At 65.5% G+C, this 2,167-nt stretch overlaps 1 protein-coding gene across 1 annotated transcript in view; it reads left to right on the forward strand.

Moving 5' to 3' along the window:
• Positions 1–1,033: 1,033 nt before the first annotated feature.
• Positions 1,034–2,167, forward strand: part of PIM3 (Pim-3 proto-oncogene, serine/threonine kinase) — a 5,114-nt gene continuing 3,980 nt past the window's right edge. The window contains exons 1-2 of the mRNA XM_026086128.1: positions 1,034–1,647; positions 1,928–2,094. Of these exons, the coding sequence (XP_025941913.1) occupies positions 1,563–1,647; positions 1,928–2,094 (252 nt within the window). The 5' untranslated portion in view covers positions 1,034–1,562. The remainder of the gene's footprint in view (positions 1,648–1,927; positions 2,095–2,167) is intronic.

Here is a 2,167-nt window from a genome sequence, read left to right on the forward strand (position 1 = left end):
GCTCCGGCGCGCAGCGCTCCGCTGATGCGCTGAAGCCTGCCCTCGCACGGCGCGGCCCGTGCTGCAGCTACGTCTGCGCAAGCCGCGGTGTTTTCACAGGGGCTGTCTCGAGGCAGAGCGTGACTTACAACAGGAAACAAAAAAGGAAGCGGGGCTCACGAGCGTGTAGTCAAACGCCTAGGACCCGCCTCGCATCCTTCAGAGCGAGCACGCCTCCAGCTTCTCCCGGGGAGTTAGAGGCAGCTGCAGTTAAACAAGAAATCACAGCAGAGAAAGGGCAGGAATTAGGAGACACAATGGGCGAGAGAGCATGACACGTTATTTCGGTAAACAGCGGCTGCATAAATAAGCGGGCTTTGAAATGCTGCGTTTGGGGCGGGCGCGGGGGGAAGGTGCTCTCATCAAAGGCTAAGGGAAGATAAAGCTGTGGCCCGGCGTGCCCCAGCGCGGCGATCATGGCGCCGGCTGCAGCTCCCCGCCCCCCGCCGGCTCCAGACGCAGTGTCTCGGCCAGCGAAGAGAGTGACCTTTCCCGGAGCGGCCGGGAGGCAGGCGGGGAGGGGGGACGGCGCGCCGACGAATTCCCGCCCTGCCCGCTTGGCCCCCGCTCCGCCGTATGCAAATGAGCCCCTCCTGATTGGCCGCACCCGTGGCTCTTTGAAAAGGCGCCCCTTCATTGGCCGCCGGGAAATGTTAACGCAAATAAGAGAATCTTCCCCCCCCCTTTTTTTTCGCTAATGTGTGGGAGCTTCGCAGACAGTCTGTAACTCTGCGCGTCGATTACTACAAATAAGTAGTTCCCAGCCCCCCCGCCCCCCCGCGTTTACGATGGGGTGGGACGGGACTCTGCCGGTCCAGCCAGCCCCACCGCGGGCGCCGGGCGCCGCCGCGCCGCCCGCTCCGGCGCGGGGGGGCCGCCCGGCGGCGGGCAGGGAGAGGTGTTCCCCACTCCCCCGCGGAGGGATATCCTCCGCGCGCGCCGCGCTCTGCCCCCACCAAAATATTGGGAGTTAAGAGGCGGCTGCGCGGCGTCGCCGGCTCAGAAGTGAGCGGGCAGCACGGCGGCGCGGCGCGGCTCTGCTACCTGCGCCCGCCACGGCTCCACTGCGGCGCCGGCACAGCAGCCCCCGGCAGCTCCCCGCAGGGGCGGATTTTACACGCGGCGTCGCAGCCCCGGTGCCGCCTGCGTGCACTGCTGATCCTGTGTATGTGCATGCTCCTCGGTGCGTGTGTGACTGTACTCGCCGGTCGGAAGAGGAAGAGCATCGTCCTCCCTATCTGTTTTCTTTTCCGAAGGACTTCTTATTGTTTCGACTTGGATTCTCTGCTGGCTGTTTATTTCGGGAAGTGTCCGTCGGTTTGTGCTGCAGTGCCGGCGGAGGAAGGAGCGAGCCGAGGCGCCGCAGCTGCTCGGAAGCTCTCCCCGGCCCGCCCGCCGCGATCCCGGCTGGGGCTGGAACCTGCGCCGCTGCTCCCCGCCCGCCCGGCTTTTAACTGAACAATTAGCCCGCAGGACGCCCTGACTTTCACTGCGGGGGGCTTTCCGTGCTCCCTCTCCGGAAGATGTTACTTTCCAAGTTCGGCTCGCTGGCTCACATTTGCAGCCCCACCAGTATGGATCACTTGCCGGTGAAGATCCTGCAGCCAGGTACGGCGGGGCCGCGGCGACGGCGCAGCGCGGGGCTCCCCGGCGGGGCGCGGGGCGCTCGTGCCCGAGCCCCTCGTACCCGAGCCCCGCGGCAGGGGCTCCCTGTGGAGGGCTCCTCACGGCACGAGGAAACTTTTTTTTTTTTTATCGGGAATGTCTTGGACAGAATTGGCAACACAGACAATACGTGTCCAGTGGACAGACTTTTTTTTTTTTGCCAAGTGTAGCTCGGCTTTCGAAATTAACATTGTCTCTCTCGCTCTCTCTCTCGTCCTTCCAGTGAAAGTGGAGAAGGAGCCTTTCGATAAAGTCTATCAAGTGGGCTCTGTGCTGGGCAGCGGGGGCTTCGGCACCGTGTACGCGGGCAGCAGGATCGCCGACGGCTTGCCGGTGAGCGCGGGCTCGCGGCGCGCCCCCGGCTCGGCGCTGGAGCCATTTGGGGGGCGGGCGGGCGGCGGGCGCAGCGCGGCCCTGCGCGGAGCCACCGCGGCGTGTCGGGGGCTGCGGCCCGGCCCGGCCC

The sequence above is a fragment of the Apteryx rowi genome, unplaced genomic scaffold (assembly GCF_003343035.1).
Source record: "Apteryx rowi isolate R43461 unplaced genomic scaffold, aptRow1 scaffold_682, whole genome shotgun sequence".
NCBI lineage: Eukaryota > Metazoa > Chordata > Aves > Apterygiformes > Apterygidae > Apteryx > Apteryx rowi.